Source organism: Danio rerio, chromosome 5, assembly GCF_052040795.2.
Source record: "Danio rerio strain M-AB ecotype USA chromosome 5, GRCz13ab, whole genome shotgun sequence".
In the NCBI taxonomy this organism is placed as follows: domain Eukaryota; kingdom Metazoa; phylum Chordata; class Actinopteri; order Cypriniformes; family Danionidae; genus Danio; species Danio rerio.
Window position 1 is genome coordinate 23,424,901 of NC_141025.1, and position 21,563 is coordinate 23,446,463.

General features: G+C 37.3%; 1 protein-coding gene and 1 long non-coding RNA gene across 4 annotated transcripts in view; both read left to right on the top strand.

Moving 5' to 3' along the window:
- Nucleotides 1-21,563, top strand: part of LOC147843941 (uncharacterized) — a 560,137-nt gene that overhangs the window by 330,264 nt on the left and 208,310 nt on the right. The gene's annotated exons all lie outside the window — the stretch shown is intronic.
- Nucleotides 7,663-20,602, top strand: LOC141385800 (uncharacterized). 3 transcript variants are annotated; one of them, XM_087253460.1, is made up of 7 exons: nucleotides 7,663-7,949; nucleotides 8,815-8,841; nucleotides 8,936-9,268; nucleotides 9,384-9,463; nucleotides 11,508-11,565; nucleotides 18,206-18,637; nucleotides 18,758-20,602. In XM_087253460.1, exons 2-7 carry the CDS (start codon nucleotides 8,823-8,825, stop codon nucleotides 19,030-19,032), a joined length of 1,197 nt encoding a protein of 398 aa, XP_087109586.1. In that variant the 5' UTR covers nucleotides 7,663-7,949; nucleotides 8,815-8,822; the 3' UTR covers nucleotides 19,033-20,602. The 3 variants fall into 3 exon arrangements, 2 of the variants coding, with proteins under 2 accessions (XP_087109586.1, XP_087109587.1); XR_015491132.1 differs by lacking the exon at nucleotides 11,508-11,565 and having other exon boundaries at nucleotides 7,818-7,949; nucleotides 18,758-19,916; XM_087253461.1 differs by lacking the exon at nucleotides 11,508-11,565 and having other exon boundaries at nucleotides 7,879-7,949.

The following is a 21,563-nucleotide window of genomic DNA, read 5'->3' on the forward strand; positions in this document are numbered from 1 at the left end:
GTGCAGTCAGTTTGCTTAGTTTTTTAATAGTGTTTGACTAATAAATAAATCTATATTACTGTATAATATATATATAATAGATGTGTCTTAAAAACATTCTTAAATGTATCTACGAAGAGTTCACTGACTTTCCTTCGGCTTATTGCCTGATTTATCAGGGGTCGCTACAGTGAAATGAACAGCCAATTACGCTGGCAAATATCTTATTCAGTAAATGCCCTTTCAGCCACAACCCAGCACTGAGAGTACGCTCTTGAACCCCTAGTGCTTGGATACATTCATACAATCTCTCATTCACTCGCACTCACGCACACACACGCACACACACGCACACACACATACACAAACACAAACACACTATACAGCCAATTTAGTGTATCTAACTGACCTGTATTCAAATCTTTGGATTGCCGGGAAAGCACCTGGAGGAATCCCATGCAAGCATAGGGAGAACATGCAAACTCTACACAGAATTGTCAGCTGGGATTAAACGAGCCATAGTGCAAACCACTGCACCCCTTACAAAAAGTTATTGTTATTAAAAATATATATAGTTATATAGTTTAATATGTGATTTTCATAAAAAACACTGTAGTTGATGGCAATAATTTTTTAATTAAAACATCAGCTGCATCACTATTTTAATTGGCCGTATAGTGGTAGAAAAATGATGCTCATCTCTGTACTCAGAGTTCTCTTGTTTTTCTCAAGCCAACAAATATATTCTGAGCATGTACTGTGTGTCATCATATTAGTCAGTTTGTGATTTGGAGTGTGCATTTGTCTCCAGTCTCCTCTGCTTAGATCCTTCAACAAATCTTGACTCTTTCTCAAAAATGTACATGTTTTGTAAAGCATGGACATTTTAAAACCATTTTTCATTTCAACATAAATAGGTGGTTATTATAAAAAGGTGCATTAGAAATGCTAAATCGGTGTTCGATTTTCCAGCAAAATAGAGGCAATCATTAACTAATAAAATTGTATGCTGTTGATGCATGTAAAATTATATGCAATGCCAATTTCATGAATACAAACGAAAACATTGCTAGCGGTTAATTGAGCAAATAACATACCACAATTCTTTTTTGAATCAGTGAAGCTGCCTTTGTTCAATATCCACCCTAAATTTATTCCAAAAACTTCAGAGCTTTGTTTATTTTGGAACCCATATAAAAATAATTTACATGAAGTTTAGGAGCTATCTTGTATTGTATATTCAGCGAGGGTCCTGAAACATTGAAAGTCTAGAAATGAAACCAAAACACAGTGTACGTTAACGTGGACACCAATAATCTGATTTTAATACGATTAAGACAATACTTAATCAGAGTAAACAGATTTTTGATTTATTTAATCAAATTATGGTCATAATCGAACCAAACAAAAATGGAATTAAGACATGTGGCGCATGCTGATTTTAGTCGCATTATTGAAGTGCAGCACTGACAACTAAACACCTTATCCTAACATTTCTACTGAGTGGTACATTATGGTTTAAACTGAACGGTACCACTTTTTTGGCTGTTTGACACTATTCTCTGCACCTACCAAATCAGTGAAGGACTACAGACACCTGAATCACAAAATGAGGAGGTTTTTTGCCCATATGGCATGCAGTATCAAATTCCATTAAAACTTCTAGCAGTTCGTACTCACATGCAATATTTTGTTTGTCATGGGGAGCATGCATCAAATGTTCATGAATGAAAGAGAAAGTGCTAAACTGCAGTTGAAGTCGACAAATTAAAAATGAAACACTCAAAATTACATGAAGATCCGGACAAAAATGTGGATTTCCTGGTAATAGAATGACATTAATCGAGTTATGTGTAAAACGTGATCATGAAGAGAAGATTCAAAAAGCAACTCATGTAAGCACTTTATCATGTTATTGTCTTATTTGGATTAAGGCAAATAATTTGATTACTAATGTCCATGTTAACATAGTCAGTATCATTTGAATTTGACTTTAGTGGTTCAACTGTATAGGTGAAGCTCCAAAAACTTTTTTGTCTTCCAAAAATAGCCCATTGTTTGCCCGTATCTTTTCTTCCATGTCAGTTTGGCAAGACGTACATTAACTAAATTTAGTACGAACCCTTGCCAGTAGAATCAGCAGCACAGCACACACGTTTTCTCTGTTGTGAAGCTGAGCCAACACAAGGACTAAACATAAACGCTTCTGGTTTGAGGTCACTGGTTCAAGTACTGGCTAGGCTGGGTGGCATTTCTTTGTGGATTTTGTATGTTTTCGTGTGTTCATGTGGGTTTACGCCCATGTTCAAAGACATGCGGTTTAGATAAATTGATTAAACTAGAATGTGTGTGTGTGTGTGTGTGTGTGTGTGTGTGTGTGTGTGTGTGTGTGTGTGTGTGTGTAAGTTAGAGAATGTATGGGTGTTTCTCGGCACTGATGGTTCGTTAGTGTAGTGTTACTGTCAGTTAGAGTTCTCTCAGTGCTATGTTGTCGTTGAGAGAGTGCCTGACAAATAAAATTTATTACTAAGCCAAAAGAAAGTAAAAGTAAGTAAAAGTTCATTTGACATCTGCATTGGCAAGTTTGAGTAGCATGCTCTTCTCTAACAGTTGGCAACAGTTGGCCATGTTGAACTCTCCAAAAGGGTTCAACAGATTGCATTAGATTCAGCACCATTCATGGGGTATTTTTGGAATAGAATGGTCACATTGTTTCTGGCACATATCATGTAGTCTAGTACATTCATGTATTCATTTTCTTTTCAGCTTAGAACCTTTATTAATTCGGGGTTGCCACAGCGGAATAAACCGCCAACTTATCCAGCATATGTTTTACACAGCAGATGCCCTTTCAGCTTCAACCCATCCATACACACTTATACACCAAGGACAATTTAACCTACCCAATTCCTCTGTACCACATCTTTAGACAGTGGAGGAAACCGGAGCACCCAGAGGAAACCCACACAAACGCAGGGAGAACATGCAAACTCCACACAGAAATGCCAACTGACCCAGCCGAGGCTCGAACCAGCAACCTTCTTGCTGTGAGGCGACAGCAATACCTACTACGCCACTATGTACAATGCCTCATGTCAATAGCTCTGTTGAGTGCATTTGTCTCAGCGTGCATGTGTAAGCCTGCAGCCAGACACTACTGGAGAGATTTGGTTCAATAATGAGACTCAAAATATATTATGATAGCAGTTCAATGTTATTTGTCACCTGAAATACATGAAGTTATATTAATATCAGCCTTACTCTTATTCCATCCATCTGTCTAGTGGGAAATGACAGATGTATGGTTGTTAAATTTTGTTTACTTGTAAACTCAATTAAAAATCAGTTTCAATTGAGTTTACAATTGAGTTTTTTTATGAGTATGCCAGTAAATAGCAGAGAAATTGGTGATTCATTCCACTGTGGCAACCTTGATAAACAAAGAACAAGCCAAATGAGAGTGAGTGAAGGATATTGATAAGGTATAATATCAATTTGTTGTCTAAACAACATATAAATGGAGATGAAAAAATTGGATAAAATGGCAGGAACTTTTCACTCACCAAACACTAGAGCAGAGATAACTGAAAAGTAGATTAGGAATGTTGGACACATTTATGCACATTATTTAACATATAGGACCTCTCATTATGCATACGGGGTGTAAATTATGTGTTTTAAACCTTGCTATCTGAAGTGTCAGCTAGAGTGACAATGTACATATACCATTTGATTTAAAATATGCACCATAAATAATGGGGTTTAAAAGTGGAGTGTCGTAATGTGAAACAGTGACAATGGGTACGATGCACAGCACAGAAATTCAAGCAGGCAGCAAGTGTTCTAAATCTTTAGGCACTCTTAGTTCATTAAATGACTAATTGCTCATGAGAGGTAGGTGCAAGTAATTTTTCCTCAGTTTATATATGTGAACAAAAAATATTGTGGCATAACGATAGTTTGTAATACGTTTTTTTTTTATTAGTGCACACTAATTCACTCTTACCCAACATTCAACCTTAAGTTTTTGTGACTGAATCTTATGTTTTAGAGAGTGATAACAACTAATTTCTGAGTGTGTAAATGTTGCCAAGACACATGTCCTTTTATTTAAGACCACTGTTGGTAACACAATATGATTTGCAGTATATTAAACTAGACTGCATAGGCATTGCTGTATTTATAAAAGTGCATAAGTAAAGAATAAAATGTTTGCTCATTAAAATCAATGAGGATTAGCTTTAATTTTCCCATGTCTAATTTATTGCATTAAGCTGCAAAAGGCTAATATGCAGTGCATATGGACATGCACACTGCTGCCAGTGTTGCATTTGCTGGCTCAGTGAACTGATCCATCTGTTGTACAATGTCTGTTATATTCATGCATGACTCAAATAAAGCTTATTTATGCCTTAAAGTACAAAGAGAGTCTGTATAAAAAGGAAAATAGAAAACAGTCTTACTGTATTATTTTTTGGTATGTGGCGTAGAATGTGTAACAACTGAGATGTAGATGGCTAAAAGCTAAGGGCTAAGATCTTGACAGAACAACAATGATTATTTCCATTTTCGTGGAAGGGCTTTTTGCTGTTGACAGGCAGCTGTTTGGGTAGCTGTGTGCTTCAGGCTGAATACCACGAGATGTAGCTTTACAGCTGAGAGCAGGAGAATGCCTTTTTCCATCTCAGTGAGTGTTTTTCTATTATTGTTGTTGGTTTATGTCTTACTGAAAGGATTAAGGCTGTTTTGAGGCAGCACCTGAGAACGCAGTGGAGCTGTCAGATGTTTACTGAACATTAATAGAACTTGACAGCTTAGCTTTGGCGTGAAATGATAAGCAAGATCATTAAAGGCGTAGATCACCCAAAAATTAACATTTACTCAGCATTAACTTGCCCTTAAGCCCTTGAGTTTTTTATTTTTGTTGAAAAAGAAGATATTTTGAAAAATGTTGGAGACCCGTAACCATACACTAGTAGGAAAAACAAATACTATGGAAGTCAGTGGGTACCCTTATTCAACATTTTTCAAAACTTGTGTTTGTGACAACAGAGAGTAAGTGGTGTCACCCAGGCAGCAAAGGATTCTGGCCCAGATTTGACATGAAGCTGGCACTTGCACACAGCATTTGGGCCAAACATGGCCCGAGTTTGGCAGAGGTAGCATCGCAAGTGGCACACAAGACATGGGCCACGTGTTAAATGCAGAATATTGCCCAGGTGTTAGAAATTGATATGTGGGCCACATACCTTTGGCCTATCGTGACCCATATTTAAAATACATTTAAATTATTTTTGTGTAAAGAAATTTAGGCGGTTCATTCCACTGTGGAGACCCCTGATAAATAAGTGACTAATCCGAAATATTTAAATATGCAAAGTCATTTCCATCTTCCTGTTTGCATCTTCTAATTCCTTAATTTTAACCCAGGAATCTATCAAGATTTATTTGTTTGAATTGTTAAACTATTGTTTCCTGTGTGCTCCAAAATAACTGAATTCAACCTACATGACATTTAATAGCAAAGCTTCATGGGTTTAACAATTTTGTTGCAGTTCTGAGACACCAGTTTGGCTTCCAGACGATGTCCAAACATGGGCCATGTCTGGCCCAGTTCAGGCACAGATATAATTGATTAACTTGGCTAAGACTTGGCCCTGACATGGTCCATGTTTTGCCTTTGTCTGAAAGCCAGACTTGGTCCAGTCATGTCCCGTAATTCACGGAGGCAAAAGCTGATTGTGTGGGCCAGAGAAATTTTGCTATGTAGGCAGCTAACAATGTATTACGGCTTTAACTCCATCTAATATCGTCTCACACATAAACTAAGCAAAAAGGCAACTGCGCTAGCAAATATGTTAAATATGCTTCTATTACTGATTTCCATCAATCAATTGTTTCTGATTGCAATCACTCACCCTTATTTGATATGCATCATTTGCATTTATGACAGACAACTCTGGCTGCACCAATACAGCTCCCCAGTTGGGGGCTCCACACAAATCAACCCATGTCAAGCAGCCTACATGCACTATTAGTATGCATGATCTGCTGATTGCTTTCTGTGCACTGTGTGGAGAATACTAACCACGGGGGGTGTTAAGCTAGGAATTTGTAGTTATTTTTGGGTGTACATTTTATTTTCAGTGCTCTACTGAAGTACCTACAATAATCAGAGTCATTTCAGGTCTTTATATAAACATTCCTGGTCTCTACTGCCATCTAGTGTAACATAAAAGCAAGAAGCAAACAGAACTTCATGTTGGAATTCTTGGGATTAAAGTGATAATTTTCCTCAAAATTAAAATGATCATTTATCATTAAGTCAATGGTTACAGGTTTTCAACATTCTACAAAATATCTTCTTTTGTGTTTAAATAAAAAAAGAAAAAAAAAAAACTCAAACTTTGAAACAAGTAGTGGATGAGTGACAGATTTTTTTTTACTTTGTCTTTATGCAACAGTACCAGATTTATGCACCTACCAGTATAAATATTAGTGTGTATTTTAAAAAAAAAATCAGTTTTATGCATAATTATTTTTATTAGGTTCTGCATGATGTCTTATTTCAATAATATTTAGATACAAAACAAAAATCAACCATTGCAATGCTTTTGAAACACACTACAGTAAAGTGTATTATACCCTGTGTACTGTACGATAGTATTACAACAATGTATTTATTTATGCTACATACAACCAGGGATGGGCAATAGTTTATTGAAATGTATTTTAAAATAAAATACCAAATATTTTTATTATTGTTAATTGATTTATTTATTTAGTTTTTCAATGGGTAGGTAGAAGCTGTTGAGGGAGGAAAATGCTTAATTAGGGTAGTGTTAACAACAACATGGAAAGGTAATTATGAGATGAATGTTGAAATTGATATTCCATGTGAAAAGCCTAATAAAAGAAATTTAAAATAAAATACTGTAGGAGGTTTTACTACTCTATACTGTAGTCTATTCTAGCATAATATAGTTGTGGAAAACGTACAGTATTTGTTTATATTACTATAACTGTTGTCTTACCACAGTAAGAGTTACCACAGCAGATTATTTCAGGTTCTTTTCTATAGTATGGTCAAAGTATAGTATTTACTATAATTTATAGTACTATAGTATTATTTTCAGGTAAAAACACATAGGAGGGAAGCTATTAAAACACATACACACATACACATACACATACACACACACGCACACACACACACACACACACACACACACACACACACACACACACACACACACACACACACACACGCACACACATTTCGGCATTTGTTTTTAATTACATATGAACAAAATGGAAATAATGCCACAAACTGTTTGATGCATTTTGTCAGCTTAGAGACACTATAACACACAAAAAACAAGCATGTTTGACCGGTTTGACCTGTGCAGTTCAGATCATCAGATTGATGAATTCCACCATGAACTGTAACTTAAGTTGTTACACAAATAAGATTATTTTACCTGTGCATCTCATCTGATCCAAACAAGAGCTGAAACATATAATTAATGTTTAATTGACTGTCACTGGTGGTTGAAGAAATGTGCCTTGCTGCGTTTTTAGCAGTGTTCACATTTTTTAGGTTATGAAAATTTAGTTACAAAAGAGATGTTGGATGGAGTAAACTTTGAATTTGTTTATACCAAATGCTACTGTATATTAGAAGAAGAAATCTGAAGTCTAACAAATAGACACAAGCAGACATCTAAACTTATAAGCAGGAGAAACTGAGTGCTGTTTGTTCTGTAAGTTAAGAAGTGAAACTACAGTAGGTGAACTTAAAAGTGAAAGAGATTTGAATTCTTACAACCAGTGTGACAGTATTTACAGGCGGTCACATGACAAGTGAAGAGTACTCCGAATGCTTGCAACAATTCACATATACAGATTTGTATGTGCTTCAGGCTCTCTGCACATTCTTCAGTTCAGACTGGAATCATTTGACAGAAAAGGTAAAGTAACAAAAGATATTTGATTATTCACACATTCTGTTTCTGTACAATGAAATAATGCTGTAAAGAAGTCTTCAAATGTAAGTCTTTTATTATAGCATGATGTCTAAAATTAGGTGTTCTTTTGAGAAAGAAAAAGTGCAGATGATTCATGAAACAAACATTCTGTCAAAAATGATCATAAAACCCAGTGGTCAGTCTATCTATATCCATGTTATAGTTTAACCAGCTCAAAGTCTTACTTTTTGGTTAAACCTACAGTTGTTTTATATGTCTGACTTTAAAAACATACAGTATGACCTAAAGGGTAAAAAATGATGATTAACTTGTAAGACTAGTCTAAGCAGTTTATGCAACCTGTGACAATGACAAACATTTCACCACACTGCACTTGACAAAACATAGTACAAATACAAAAGCAGAACTTACTGTAAATGGTAAATCAAATTCATTTGTACTTATTATATTATTCAAGCAAACAAAGCCAATCAGAAAATATTGAAATATTAAAGGGATAGTTCACACAAAAATAAAATTTACTTATAAATAAAAGCGTCATGTGGTTCCAAGTGTTTATGAGTCATTTGTTTTGTAAAACATAAAAGAAGATATTTTGAAGAATGCTGAAAACCTGCAACCATTGACTTTTATAGTAGGAAAGCCTAATATTATGGAAGTCAATGGTTACAGGTTTCCAGCTTTCTTCCAAATATCTTCTGGTTTGGAACAAGTAAATGATGAGTAAATGATGACATAATTTTCTCTTTTGGTTGAACTATAAGTATTTTTTATAATGGCTTGGTTTTGGCTGGTTAGATGCAACCTATTCATTTCTCTGACTGAATGTTTTTGTCTACACTTGCAGGATAAATAATGGCAACTACAAGCAACAGTAAGTCTTCAAAATCTTGCTGAATACTTCATTAGCACTAAAATATGTTACTACAGAAAATCAAATGTCCGTGTGTTTCTCTCTGCCTTCACAGAAGAGTTTCATCTTGCTGTCCCTGAAGCTCAGAGTATTGAGGTGAAACTGGGGTCATCTGTCAGTGTTCGGTGTCTCCTGTCTCCTGAAATCAGTGCTGTTGACCTGGAGATCAGATGGTTTAAGGAGACAGAGTGTGTGTGTCTCTATAAGAACAGAGAAGTGACTGAAGGAAGGAGTTATGAGGGCAGAACAGGTCTGCCCACTGAAGAGCTGAAGAGAGGAAACGTGTCCCTAAACCTGAGAGATTTCAGAGAATCAGACATGGGTGTTTACCTGTGTCAGGTCATTAGCGAAGACAGAACTGAAGAGAAAACTGTAGAGGTGGAAAGAGGTGAAGATTACTTATTCTACATAAGCTCAGTGTCTTCAGTAATCACCTCTAAGAAGGAAATGTAGATCAGTCAAAAACACATGCTTAAGCTTTAAATTGTGTTTTATTTCCTCAGCCAAGAAAGATTCTGATGCCCAACCTGTAAATCAAACATCAAAGATTCAAGGTACACAAGTCCATCTGACACTGCAAGAGGTAAGACATAATATAATATAATATAATATAATATAATATAATATAATATAACATAACATAACATAACATAACATAACATAACATAACATAACATAATATAATATAATATAATATAATATAATATAATATAATATAATATAATATAATATAATATATAATCCGCTGTGTAAAACGTGCTGGATAGGTTGGCGGTTCTTGTCGCTGTATAGCAACCCCGGATTAATAAAGGGATTAAGTCGAGAAAAAAAAAAGAATGATAATATAATATAATATAATATAATATAATATAATATAATATAATATAATATAATATAATATAATATTTATTCATTCATTTATTTTCTTTTTGGCTTAGTCAAATAAATTGCCAACTTATCCAGCACATGTTTTATGCAGCTGATGCCCTTCCAGCCGCAACCCATCCCTGGGAAACATCTATACGCACCTATACACTACGGACAATTTAGCCTACCCAATTCACCCATACCACATGGACTGTGGGGGAAACCGGAGCACCCGGAGAAAACCCACACAAACACGGGAGAACATGCAAACTCCACACAGAAATGCCAACTGACCCACCCGGGGCTCGAACCAGCTACCTTCTTGCTGTGAGGCGACAGCACTACCTACTGCACCACCGTGTCACCCCTATGATATAATATAATATAATATAATATAATATAATATAATATAATATAATATAATATAATATAATAACTTTAATGATTGAAATAACTTTTGAGAAAATAAAATATCTATAAAAAGGGATGTAAACTGTCAAAATTCTCCAAAAAGGAAAGAAAAATATAATATTGTTTTCATAAATATTACTTATTATAAATATATTTCAAGTGCTGTTTAATCGAGAGAAAAAAGGTTTAATGTATTTTAAACAGAATTGTTTTAATAACTAATTCCTAATAGCTAAATTTTTTGCCTTTGCCGTGACAGAACATTATATTTGAATAGTTATTTAGCAAGATACTACTATTCTTAAAGTGTACTTTAAAGGCTTATCTACGGTAGTTAACTAGTCAAGTGATGGTAATTAGGAAGGTCAATGGACAAATGTAGTTTATTCTGTAGCCAACTGATAAAAGATGAAGAGTGCTAATAATATAAAATATTAAACACTGATTTCATTCCAACTAAACTAAAGGAAATAAGTATTTTTCCAGAATAAAAAATATATATAATATCAAATGCTGTTCTCAGTGTAAAAAAAATCTTGCTCTCTGTATTGAAATATTTTTAATAGTTACATTTTCACAGAATAAGGCAAAAGATTTTGGCTGTAACATTTAGTTTGTTACACTGAATGATCTCTAAGTGGGTGTAAAGCATGGTAAAAATGTTTGGCATTTATTTAATTTCTTCCCATAAAACTATATGATTAAACAGGAATAAAATGTTTTTTAGTCTACTTTTACAGGTCTCGTGACATTAAAATAAAATTTTTAGATGTTAGCTTCAGTCGGTTAGTTTTAAGGATATCTATTAGCTAGTGTGCTCCAAAACAGTGACAAAAATCACATTTAGAAAATATATAATTGATATAAAAATTCAAAGTTTGCAGCTTGTCACAATGGATCAACATTTTTTCTCGTCATCTCATTCTTCAGTTTTCCATCCAACTTGACCAATCAAATGCTCTCTAGCTCTGACATGCCCTGCCCCCTTAAAGACCTTCTCATTTGCTTTTCATTTGATGCACTTGATCTCAACCACTCTCACTGAGAAAAACACTATTGCCTGTATTTTTAATGGAAGGTCTTTTTAAGGGGAGGATTTTTATTTTTCAGTTGAGATTAAGTCAAACATTGAATAAATTATGCACATTTCAAAGCACTTTACGAGACCATTCATTGATTCCTGTCTGGTTTTGATTTAAACATTTATGCACAAGGATGTTGATTTCCATGAGTTCATTGATGCTCTTGTATTGTCCATAATGGATTTTTTATTGTGTACTGTGCATCCAGTTTTTAGATTAACTTTATAATGTAGTGACATAATGGGCTCGTTTTCTTCATTACCGTAGTCAAACAGAACATATGGAGAGACTCAGAGAATGAAAATGGAGGAATCTGCTTTCAAGAGTTCACACTTAGCTGATGATTTACAAAGCTTATTTGGCATGCTGTCCCGGGAGAGAGCCCCGAGCTCAAGGGCTCCTCGAGCCCGGGGCTTCCTCCCGTTGGCAGAGCAAGAAGGGAGCCTGAGCTCGGTGGATCTCAGAACTCCCCTGCCGCTGTAGCTAAGGGAACGTAAGGAATTAGACCAGCTTGATTGTTAAGTATGTTGAATGTCTTTGGATGGTGGGAGGAAACCGGAGAGCCCGGGGAAAACCCACGCGGACACGGGAAGGACATACAAACTCCCCACAGAAACACTCACCGGTCCTATCGAACTAGGACCGGCAGTATTCTTGCTGTGTGGTTCACAGTGCTAACCACTGGACCGCCGTGCCGCCCAATTACAGGTAAAGGAGGAGAATAGGGGAGGAGGGGGGTTTCTTCCAAACGAAGATAAAGTGAACTGGAAACTTAGACTATTTATGGTGCCTTAGGGCTCGTATGATTGGAAGATTAGTGATTAGCAAATGCGAGACTGGACGTGATAAATCATAAGCACGTGATCCTCTCGAAATTAGTTTATGAATAAACTTCACTTCAAGAGTTCACACTTAGCTGATGATTTACAAAGCTTATTTGGCATGCTGTCCCGGGAGAGAGCCCCGAGCTCAAGGGCTCCTCGAGCCCGGGGCTTCCTCCCGTTGGCAGAGCAAGAAGGGAGCCTGAGCTCGGTGGATCTCAGAACTCCCCAAAATGCAGAATTAATCGCTCGGGACAGCAGCCGCGTATTCGAAGAAAAAACCCCCCAAAAGGCAGGAAATTTAGAGCTATATCCGGCTGCTGGATATAGTAGAAGAAAAGAGGTTAAATGCATGGGCATTAATTAGATAGGATTAATAAGGGTGAAAAGAGGATTCTAATAACTCTTGCTGGAGTTAGAGTTTGAAGGAACCCCTGCGGGGGTCATGGTTTTCGGGGTTAAGAAGAAGGGGAGAATAGGTGGTTTGAAGCAGTGAAAGAGAACTTTGAGAGAATCTTGTAGGAGTTGGAGCTCTAAGTGACCCCTGCGGGGGCCAGAGTAGAGTGAAGGTATGGAGCAGAGAGTGGAGGAGAGTAGCTCTTACGAAAGATGGAGCTTTGTGAGAGTTTGAGTTTAGAGCGGCCTCTGCGGAGGTTAGAGCTTGAGGGTAGGGTGTAGATAGTAGTGACCTCTGCGGAGGTTAGAGCTTGAGGGTAGGGAGTAGATAGGAGCGACCTCTGCGGAGGTTTGAGCTTGAAGGTAGGGTGTAGATAGGAGCGACCTCTGCGGAGGTTTGAGCTTGAAGGTAGGGTGTAGATAGGAGCGACCTCTGCGGAGGTTTGAGCTTGAAGGTAGGGTATAGATAGGAGCGACCTCTGCGGAGGTTTGAGCTTGAAGGTAGGGTGTAGATAGGAGCGACCTCTGCGGAGGTTTGAGCTTGAAGGTAGGGTATAGATAGGAGTGACCTCTGCGGAGGTTTGAGCTTGAAGATAGGAGCGACCTCTGCGGAGGTTTGAGCTTGAAGGTAGGGTGTAGATAGGAGCGACCTCTGCGGAGGTTTGAGTTTGAAGGTAGGGTATAGATAGGAGTGACCTCTGCGGAGGTTTGAGCTTGAGGATAGGGTGTAGATAGGAGTGACCTCTGCGGAGGTTAGAGCTTGAGGGTAGGGAGTAGATAGGAGCGACCTCTGCGGAGGTTTGAGCTTGAAAGTAGGGTGTAGATAGGAGTGACCTCTGCGGAGGTTTGAGCTTGAGGATAGGGTGTAGATAGGAGTGACCTCTGCGGAGGTTAGAGCTTGAGGGTAGGGAGTAGATAGGAGCGACCTCTGCGGAGGTTTGAGCTTGAGGGTAGGGTGTAGATAGGAGCGACCTCTGCGGAGGTTTGAGCTTGAAGGTAGGGTGTAGATAGGAGTGACCTCTGCGGAGGTTTGAGCTTGAGGGTAGGGTGCAGATAGGAGTGACCTCTGCGGAGGTTTGAGCTTGAGGGTAGAGTGTAGCTGGGAGGAGCAGTGAGTGGAAGAGAGTAACTCTTGCGAGAGTTGGAGCTTGAAGCGACCTCTGTGGAGGTCAGAGCTTGGGGGTAGAGTGTAGATAGGGGGAGATAGGTAGCAGTGAGTGGAAGAGAGTAACTCTTGTGAGAGTTGGAGCTCTGAGCGACCTTTGTGGAGGTCAGAGCTTGAGGGTAGATTGCGGATAGGAGGAGATAGATATCAGTGAGTGGGAAAGAGGATTTGGATAACTCTTGCGAGAGATTGGGGCTCGGAGCGATCCCTGTGGGGGTCAGAGCTAGAGGGTGAGTCATAAGGAGAAGAGAGGTAGTTGAAGTAGAGTGAAGAAGTTTTAGCTTGAACGGACCCCTGCGGGGTTTGGAGCTTGGAGAAAGAGTCTAGGCGGAAAAAGAATAGGTAACATCGTGAAGAAGAAAGGACTGTGGCCGCTATGGCCGAATCCTGCGAGAGTTGGAGCTCAAGGGGGCCCCTTCGGGTGTCTGAAGAGTCTAGACAGGAGAAACAAGATCATTAGAGGTAGAGTGTAAAATAGATTAGTTAGGAGTGGAGTGTAGAGAAGAAAGGAACGAGAGGCTGAAAAGTAGGGTTATAAGGATAAAAGATTTGGAAAAGTTGGAAGAAGGGAACAAGCACAAATATAATACATATGTACAAACGCAGTAAATGCGCAAAGAACATGTGGATACAAACGTCTGCATCTGTAAATAGCTATTGGTGATTGCAGAAGATGCTAACTGCAATGGCCCTTGAGGGAGTCCTTGGCAAGCATGTAAGGGTGCCATGGGTGGACAATTGGGCTTCTGCGGGGTTTGGTTTGGATGACTCTTGCGAGAGTCGAGGCTCTGTTAGACACCTTTTTGAGTTGGAGCCGTGCGAGGAGGTGCTTGGGGGTTGGTTAAAGCCTGTTGGGCTTTCTTGAGGTGGTATTTACTGAGACGTATATAAGATTTGAAAACTTCAGAAGACCAGCGACCAAGGGTCTGGATCTGATGGTGTGAGAGCCCGTTGTAGTGGCTGCGCCAATCCTGAATGAGTGGCTGGAAAAGGGCTCTGGGAAAAAACCTGATAGGCGAAAGATTTCTTTAAGGTGTTTTTGAAACCAGAATCGAGATACTGGACGGTTAGCGTCATCAGTAAAAAGCGGGGCCAGTGGGTTAGCCTCTTGAGATTTTCTAGGCTAAGAGGGTTTGGAATGGGCGTGTAGGTGAAGGAATATTGAAAATGAGGATAGAGTGTCCTCTCTGGAATTAATCTGTTTTGCTTTGTTTGATAAGGAAAGAGATAGTTTCCCTGTCTTGCAAAGCTAGATCTGAGATGGTGGGGTGGAGTAGAGGGTTAAATTTGGATGTAACTGTTAATTCAGAACGTTTAAGAAACCCCCCCCAAAAAAATGCTAGATTGAACATAGCATCTAAGGTGCGGGCTGTATGGGAGGAAATGTAACCTTTACAGAGGGTGTAGATGCATGAGGTAAGGATTTTGAGTGTAATGGGTTGTCTAGCATGGTATGGAATTGTTTGAACGAATTCCATGCTGTGAGGTATGCATTGAGGGTTCTGGGAGCTATTGCTTGTAGGATAAGAGATAGAGAAGTTTGATGAAGATTATGAAATGGGTGGTTTATGGAAATATCGTTACTGAATAAGGAGGGACCGGCGTTGGGTGAGGGTCTGCTTCCGGGGCTAGTTGCCAGAATATCTGCAAAGAGAAATGAGAGAGAGAGTCAGCGATTTGGTTTTTGCAACCAGGTACATGTTCAGCAATCATGATAAATTGTTTTTTAGCAGATATCCAGATAAGGTGTCTTAAAAATGGCATAAGCGATTGGGAGTGGGAGCGCCCTTTGTTAATGCAATGCACTGTAGCTTCGTTATCGTAGTGAAAGAGAATGCTAGATGTAGACCATTCGTCCCCCCACAGGATGGCTGCTGCGATGATAGGGTAGAATTTGAAGAGGGCTGAAAAACATTGGTCTTTGGAATGGAATTACAATTGGGTTGGCCATGTTGAGACAAACCAGTGTCCTTTATATTAGCCACTGTAACCTATTGGAGGGGCAGCGTCTGTGTATGTGTTGATGTCAATAGGGGATGCAATCAAGTCGCTGTAGAAAAAGGAACAGCCGTTCCATTGCTTAAGGAAAGAGATCCATAAGCAAAGTTCATCGCGACTGGGTTTGGAGAGAAAAATTGTTTCTTCTAAACCATGAACTGTGGTGGATAATTGAAGGAGGTGGGAAATGAAAGGAATAATGCGCATAGCGAAATTTAGATGGCCGAGAATTGGTAGGAGTTCTCGTTGTGTGCACATTTGTTTTTCGAGGAAAATTTGGGATAGAGAAATTATTCGATTGATTTTCTCTTTAGGAAGGGATGCTTGGAATTTATGCGAGTCTAGATTAATACCCAGAAATTCGATTGAAGTACTGGGTCCTTCCGAGATCAGCGAAAACCTGCTGGGTGATCGCTAGGTGTTTGGCTGGAGGAGATGACGGGGGGGAAATAAGAAAATCGTCTAGAAGGTGAATGAGGTATGGGATTTCGTAAATATTAGACAGAATCCAGCATAAAGCTTCTGACATCATGTCAAATATTTTTGGGCTGCTTTTGCATCCGAAAAATAGAATTGATTTCGCCAATAAATGCCAAAAGGTGCCAGAAGTCTGGGTGGATTGGCATGATTTTAAAGGTAGGGGAAATGTCTTCTTTGGCTAGCCAGGTGTTACGACTGGCTATCTTTATGAGAGAGATCTCTTGATCAACGTCGTGGTAGTTAAGTAAATATTCGTCCAATGGGATAGTGCTGTTAATGCTAGGAAAGGAGCAATTGTGTTGGGACGAAAGGTCGACTACAAGGCGTTTTTGCCAGAACATTTTTGAGTAGCGACACCAATGGGGCTAATGCGCGAGATATTAAAAGGAGGAGCCTTGGAGTTCCAATCATGAAGTTGTTGTCGATTTCTTTTTAATAAGATAATCGACGGTTTCAGGTTCGGAGGTTGCAGACTGCAGGTTAGGACAGATTGGATAAAGTGAAAAATGGAATGTATCCTTTGTGAAGAGGATGTGGAGTGTAATAGGTTGGATGAGGGTCAGCTTCTGGAGCCAGCAGTCATGATCTCTAAAATAGAAAAAACAAAGAGAATCAGAAATTAAATCTTTGCAAAATAATACAAGTATGGCAGACATGAAAACTGTTTTAGTTTATATCCATGCGAGGCATCTTAATAAGGGCATGGGCGGCTGTAAATGGAAGCTTTTTTGATAATGCATGGTCCGATGACTTCATTGATACGATGTGCAAGGATGGTAGGGGTGGGTGTTCGTCTCCTAACGGGATGACAGATGAATGGAGAGCTGAGGACATGGGATATGGCTAGTCTGGTGGTCCTGGAAAACTGGTACCCCTTGAAGACTGAGCATGTGAAGTGATAGTGAAGTTTAAATTTGTATTTATAACAGTCAAGTGGGAAGTTTGTTTCTTTGCCGTTTTCACATCCGACTGACTTGCTATATAATCTTATATGACGCTTGTAAATCAACACATGAGTCGCTGGCGTATTACAATTGGACTTCTGTGCTTGATGGCATAATGTTTTTCAATAGCTTGTATTTACTGGTTGGGTAATAATCTTTTTAGAAGTTAAATGTCAAATGGAATTTTTTTTTTTTTTTTTTTTTTTTAACTAAATTTACAAGCGTGTCTGGCCTATTCATTCATAAGGTCTTTGCAACAGAGTCAAGAGAGAGGGCGGGACCATCTCCAGTCTTTTAGCTCATTGGATGGAGACGCTTATCTTTACAGCTATTGGCTTAAGAAGTTTCAGTCAGGCCATGCAAAAGGTGCAAAAGCCTGGCGGCCATTTTGTTGATCAAATTCAACATTGTTTGTGGCTGGAGCTGCTGCTCTGCTGAACACATTCCAGCAAACAATCTGTTAAACGATGGATAGCTTGTGTACTGCTAGGAGAAGGTGAGGGTTCCGTTTTATTGCAATAGCTTTGGAGTTTTGGCTTATATCTTGCTGGGAAATAAGGTTGAAGACACAGCAGATGCGTTGTGGAGGCTCTTTGAAGTGGAAGGTTTTGGTGTTGTTGTTTAAGCTGTTGATGAAATTGTTGGAGTTGTAGTTGTTTGAAATGGTAGCAATAGTAGTTGTTGTTGTTGTTGCTGTAGCTTGTATATTGTAGCTTGTAGATTGAAGCTTTTAGATTGTATATTGTAGATTGTAGCTTGAAGCTTTTGTAGCTTGTAGCACTTGTAGCTTTGTAGTTGATGAGCAGAGCAGAGCGTTCTTCCAAATGAAGATCCTGAAGATTGTAGCTTGTTGCTGCTTTAGTTGTCCATGCTGGTTTAGAGTTGGTTCCTCAACGGAGCTAGCTACGGTGAAGCTGCTTCTTCCAAACGAAGATAAAGTGAACTGGAAACTTAGACTATTTATGGTGCCTTAGGGCTCGTATGATTGGAAGATTAGTGATTAGCAAATGCGAGACTGGACGTGATAAATCATAAGCACGTGATCCTCTCGAAATTAGTTTATGAATAAACTTCACTTAATTACAGGTAAGTGCTTTGAAGTGTCGTTGTCAAATTAAATTTAGACTCATGTACATCATCACTGTGCTTTTACTTTTTCAGAACTTCAAGTGAATTATGCGAAGCTACTCCACCAAACGATGTTTAAGGTGTTCGAAAACCAGGGGAAAAAACTGGAACAAACTGAACTACAGTTAAAAACAACCAAGAAGGATTTGGAAAGAGTCTCACAACAGCTGGAAACCATCACAGAAAAGTTTGGTCTACAAAATAAAAAAGACGTTGATATGAAAGAGTCACAAATAGAAAAACACCTGCAACAAATAACTAAGTTTGTTGAAGAGAAACAGATTCAGCTTAAAGAGAAAGACACACAACTGGAAAATGTGAGCAAACAGATGAGTGAGAAAGAAAAACTACTGGAGGACACAATCAAAGAGATGAAAACCAGCAAACAACAGCTAGAGGTACTGACACAGGAGCAAAGCAATCTTAAGGAAAAGCTGGAAAAGAATGAACAGTTGAGAATTTCAGGTAAGCAAACTGATCATATAATCCAGTCTTTTACACAAGCATATATTATTATGGGTGTTTATTAAGATCTGAATAAACTGAGTGATGTCACATGTTGTATTGTGTTTGCGCTTCTCTCAGAATTGAGTGAAAAATCCAAATGTCTTGAAGAAACAAAATCTCTTCTAGAAGAGAGAGATGCAAAAATTAAAGATCTGGAGAAAGAAAAAGAGAGACTTGATGGAGAACTTCAAGACAAGGACAAACGTCTCAATGAAATCAATGTTAAACTGATACAAACTGTGAGAGATGTTGAAAAGAAACAGAATCAGCTTCAGGGAAGACACGTGCAACTGGAGAATATGCACAAAATGTTGAATGAGAAAACGAACAAAGGGAGAGAGCAAGGAAAGTAAAAGTATTTGAGCAATTTCAGCGTTATGGATGTGACATTTGCAGTATAAACTCAAAACATAAATTCACAGAGAAAGTATACAATAACATTATATTGAAACAACTGTTTATATTTTCTAAAAAAAAAAAAAAAACTAACCACAGAGTAATGGTATCAGAAAAATAGCAATCTGCAAAAAAATTATATTTTGAATTAGAAAAATAAACATGCATTATGGATATGACAAAAAAGTCTGCGATTGTACGTAATACAATATACTGTGTAAATTCACAAGAAATTCTGTGAATTAAACTGCATGACCCAAAATAAACAATGCTAATCAAAAGCACAAGAGTTGCTCACTATAGAACTAAAATTATTGAATTAATTGTATTTGATATTTTTGCATTTATGAAGGAAAGCTTGGTTATGGATGTGACAGATGTGAAATTGCCACTTGTGTGACTTTGGTAAATTAAAATGTAATAGTTTGAAACACTGACAGATACATTTTTATTATGAGTATTTATTATTTTATATTATGAGTATTTTTACAATAGTGTAAAATGCTTGTTTACACAAAAAACGTAGAAACGGTTTCTCTATTTTGGTGAAAACTTATTGTTTTCATGGCATGGTTGATATTTGCATGGATTTGCTCATACATCTGAAAAAAATAACAGCTGATGTGTTATCTTTAAAGAGTAAATCATTAAAGCAATACATTACTGGGGTATTTCATGCACATGCATATTTAGATTTAAATATCTTCAAAATATATGCCATAAAATTAATTAAAACAAACAAACAAAAAATGCCTCAGTTCTATTTAATTTGAACATGTCCCATAATAGGGCCAGACAGAATCTGTGGACATTTTTTGCTATTTCGTATATTAGGTTTTTAGTTAAGACACATCTAAAATCAGTCTGCATAAACCACTGATTTTTTCCAAAATCCTGCAGATTTATGCAGACTGGTTTTAGAAGTGTCTTAACTAAAAACCTAATATACGAAATAATAAATAATAAGTTGTAACTTTAATGTTTACTATTCAAACCTTATTAGATCCACTTATTTGAAAGCAAGTCTCTGGTGTAATATATCAACTAAAAGACAGAAAATATGACTTTACAAACTGTATTATAAATAAATCATATGAACATTTTGATATGTCAATAATATTACTGAAATTAATTTAAAAAAACTGAATGATTATAAATTTACATAGTACACACATTTACAATAGTAAATAAATAGACTCAATGATGGGGTAAGAATCTGTGAAAGATTTCTGCACATGCTGATTTTGTGTACGCCATCCCATAACATAACAGATATTGATTGTTTGTATTCACTGCGGTTTACTAGTGCATGAATTAAGTAACTTGTTTTAATGAAAGACCTGAAGATGAGTTTACCCATCTGGTGGAAAGTTATAATTTAGTTACTCAGTTTTCTTTATTTTAATTACTATTATACAATTCAAATTATACCTACATTTAAGTTGTGTGTTGCAATGATATTCTATCAGGTGCCTTCTAAAATCTCGATTAATGCATAATGGAAAAATTAAAGTGTATTTTTAATCTAGTCAGATGACTTTCTTGTGTTTGAATTGTTTTTTGTGAATGTTGAGTTGTCTTGGTGTGTAAATGTAATGTGGTGTTTGTATGTTAGCCAGTGAGACAAGCAGAAATTGCCTTTAGCTAAATTACTTTACAGTAAGTATACAGACCATTTTGAGGGATGAAAACAAAAACAATGGTCCCAACATATTTCCTGTTTTATATTTTTAATTTCTATATCTTCCAAGATTCCAAAAAGAGCCACATATTGATAAACAATGTTAAGATAGCTGTTTTAACATTAAGTTATGATTGAATTTGCTCTTGATACATAGTTTGATAACTTGCAGAAAATGTTCATGGGCCAATGACATGACCACAAATAGTCTATAGCAAAGTATAACTGAATGTGAGAAACTAATGAAACGCTTATATAATATAATATAATATAATATAATATAATATAATATAATATAATATAATATAATATAATATAATATAATATAATAAATCCCAACATTGTTCTTCCAACAGAATTGTTCTTCGTGTTTAAACTGTTTATGTCCGGTTTAAGGTTTATGGAGGGCGACCAAGGTGATTGTTTATTTAGCAAATAAATTTCTGATGACAAATAAGGTGCAACATTATAAAGTTTTTAGGTAACAAGTTTAATGTCTCACTTTATATTAAGTATCTCTGTCTCTCTCTCTCTCTCTCTCTCTCTCTTTCTCAAAAAAAATCTATTCAAACAGCTGTATTGGCATGACAAATGTAAGGTGTTTATTGTTTCAAATGTTTACATCACAGAGAAATTATAAAAACAATGTATTAGCAAAAATAACAATAAGAGTATTGTTTCTCGGTCTCTCTCGCGAATACTCGGTCTCTCTCGCTTACCACTCGGTCTCTCTCGCGTGCATTCAGTCTCTCTGCGTTCGCTTGACTTTTGTCCACTCTGGCGCCTCATACATATCTTTCTAGGGGC

Excerpts from the sequence above, each read along its gene's own strand:
- LOC141385800 (XM_087253460.1), top strand. Across the intron at positions 9,269-9,383 it reads AACTGTAGAGGTGGAAAGAG|CCAAGAAAGATTCTGATGCC; the intron begins GTGAAGATTACT and ends TTATTTCCTCAG. Across the intron at positions 11,566-18,205 it reads GGAGGAATCTGCTTTCAAGA|AACTTCAAGTGAATTATGCG; the intron begins GTTCACACTTAG and ends TTACTTTTTCAG.